Here is a 2,577-nt window from a genome sequence, read left to right on the forward strand (position 1 = left end):
CACGCCGTGGCGACAGGACAAAACCTGCGCCGTCGCACCCCACCGTGCCCGGGACACCAGGCCAAGGCAGCCCCCCTAAACCCTGGCTCGAAGGAACCCATCACTCCTTCGCCCGTACCAGGGCGCCGAGCGGGCCCTTGCAGTGCTGCTGGGCCCCGCTAGATGTCAGCTCCAGCTCATTAAGCAAAAGATCTCATTAGGGAAACGTGTGGGGCACACACAGGATGCCTCTGGGAGGGGTGTCACAAGGGCTGGGGGTGGCCATGCCGCGGCAATGGGTGGGCACTGTTCCCATCCCACCTCCTGGGGACCTTGGTGCCAGCAAGCTGCCACCCGCGGGGTGGGCAGCGCTCCATGCCCAGCTCCCTGCAGGAATGGGGAGCAATTCGCTCTGCCAAATAGCCCATAGGATCTCCCCCCATAGCTGCTCCGTGTGGGGGCAAGAACCAGCATCCCAGCACCCTCATCCCTCACCTCCATGACAAACTGCCCCGCGTAGGTCCCAGTCATGGTGGAGCTCTGTCCCGCTGCCAGGATCCCAATGGCCCAGATGTACAGTGCCACTGCCCCGAAATAGCAGCCCAGGATGACGCCCTTTGTGGGAAAACTTCAATGGGGACGCCAAAGCGTCCCCCACTCCAGGCACCCCCATCAGCTCCTGGCCTTCCAGCAGGGTTGCTGTAGCCTCCAGCCCCAGGGGTCATGGTGGGGAGCACTGTCTCCCACATGGGTACAGATGCCCGTGAGGCACAGCCTGGAGCCGCTTACCCCTTGGTAGATATCCACAGAGACAGTCTCGTTGTTGGTGGGGAAGATGCTGGCGTCGTGGCTGACGCTGCTGTTGATGCACTTGTTGTGCTGCAATGCACAGTGGTCATGAGCTTGATGGCCACCCAGTAGCCCCCACAGACACAGGACCTCCCCGCACACCATGTCTCAGGGGATGAGGACACCCACTTTCCAAGGGTGCTCACCCTGCCTGCTTCCACAGCCTGGCAAAGCCAACACCTCCCCATGGGCACAAGGTGACACTCACCACATCCTTGTTCTGCTGGTGGTAGAAAGCCTCGCCAAAGACAGCCATAACAAAGAGGTTGATAAGAAAGGAGATGAAGAGGGCCAGGCAGGATTCGGTCAGGAAATACATGTTGGCCTCTTCCACTGCCTCCTTCTTGGACCGGTCGATGTCTCGTGTCTGGGCACAGTGGGTGACATGGGTGCCACAGGGTCAGGTGAGCACCCCTGTCCTGGGTGGGGATGTCCTGGACCAGCCAGCTGGTCCCCACCAAGTGTCCCCTGAGACACACCAGATGGCAGTGCCCACGGCAGTGTCTTGGTCTCACCTTGACCAGAGAGGAGTGGAGGAAGATGTTATGGGGCATAATGATGGCGCCAATAATGCCCACAGCCTGGAGCAGCTCCTCTCGCCCACAGCCTGGGCAGTAGGGCAGGAAAATGCCCTTCAGCACCTCCACCTGCCGCGGCCTCACCATCACGTACTGTGGAAATGAGCACTGTGAGCTGTCCCCTCCACCGCTGCAGGCCAGTGCCAGTGGGGATGCACCACACGGTCCCCTGCCAGCGCCCTGCAGGGAAAGGGGTGTGCCCAGCTCCCCAATTCACCTCGTAGCCAAAAGTCAGGGCCATGATGGTTATGAGGAGGCCGAAGAAAGCCTCCAGTTTGCGAAGCCCTAGAGAGGTTGAAAGATGGGGTGGGACAGAGCCAGGCACACCAGTGCCACATGGGCACCAGGGCTGCGCAGTTGAGCATCCCCTCATCCCCCCAGCCTGGCACCCACCATACTTGTCTAGGAAGAGGAAGAAGAGGGTGTCCACGATGGTGATGAGGACCCCACCCCAGAGGGGGATGCTGCAGGATGGCAAAGAGTCGCCATTAGACACATGCCCTGCAGTGGAGTGGGGCCATAAGGGAGTCTGGGGGGTCCCCATGGGGCAGCTTACCGGCCAGCTGAGAGCAGGCTGAAGGCGATGGCTGTCCCGATCACCTCCTGCATGTCAGAGCCGATGATGGCGATCTCGATCATGAGCCACAGCAGCACACGGGGCACCTGGGGGGGCCAGGGCCAGGGCACTGTGAGGTGCTTGAGCCCACAACAAGGCTTGGCCCTGGGCAAGCTGGCACAGTGTCCAGGGTGGGGATCCTGTCCCTGTCCCCGTCCCCAGGCTGTGGCAGGCCACCTAGAGCAAAAAAAACCCCCCAGCCTCTTCCATGACATAATCTCAGGGTGCAAGATGGATCCCCTATCCCATCCTGCACCTCCTCCCCATCCTTGCCCCAGTGGGAGCTGAGGATAGGACCCAGCTGTCTGGACATGATGCTTCTGTGGGTGTGCTGGAGCAGAGGGACATATCTAGCCCTCCTTTTGGGGACCTGTCATTCAGCCATCACCTCATCGCTCGTTTCCCCCCATCAGGATCCTGTCACCTAAATGGGACCTCTAGCTCCCCACCTCCTTTGACATATGACCTCCCCGAACCCCTTCAACTTCCTACCAGCACGCCCAGGCTTGCTCAGCGTCCCCGCTGCGTGTTGCTGTCGCAATGCCAGGGCTCACC

General features: G+C 60.9%; 1 protein-coding gene across 1 annotated transcript in view; it reads right to left on the reverse strand.

Moving 5' to 3' along the window:
- The window catches only part of SLC11A1 (solute carrier family 11 (proton-coupled divalent metal ion transporter), member 1), a gene marked incomplete at its 3' end in the record, with an annotated part of 6,260 nt that overhangs the window by 1,075 nt on the left and 2,608 nt on the right, over positions 1-2,577 (reverse strand). The window contains exons 5-12 of the mRNA XM_010023239.1: positions 1,963-2,069; positions 1,800-1,870; positions 1,624-1,691; positions 1,344-1,499; positions 1,037-1,195; positions 769-858; positions 462-594; positions 1-24 (exon numbers count right to left, since the gene is read on the reverse strand). The exon at positions 1-24 is cut by the window's left edge and continues 128 nt beyond it. Coding sequence (XP_010021541.1) covers positions 1-24; positions 462-594; positions 769-858; positions 1,037-1,195; positions 1,344-1,499; positions 1,624-1,691; positions 1,800-1,870; positions 1,963-2,069 — 808 coding nt within the window. The remainder of the gene's footprint in view (positions 25-461; positions 595-768; positions 859-1,036; positions 1,196-1,343; positions 1,500-1,623; positions 1,692-1,799; positions 1,871-1,962; positions 2,070-2,577) is intronic.

Source organism: Nestor notabilis, unplaced genomic scaffold (assembly GCF_000696875.1).
Source record: "Nestor notabilis isolate BGI_N333 unplaced genomic scaffold, ASM69687v1 scaffold16481, whole genome shotgun sequence".
NCBI classification, from domain to species: domain Eukaryota; kingdom Metazoa; phylum Chordata; class Aves; order Psittaciformes; family Psittacidae; genus Nestor; species Nestor notabilis.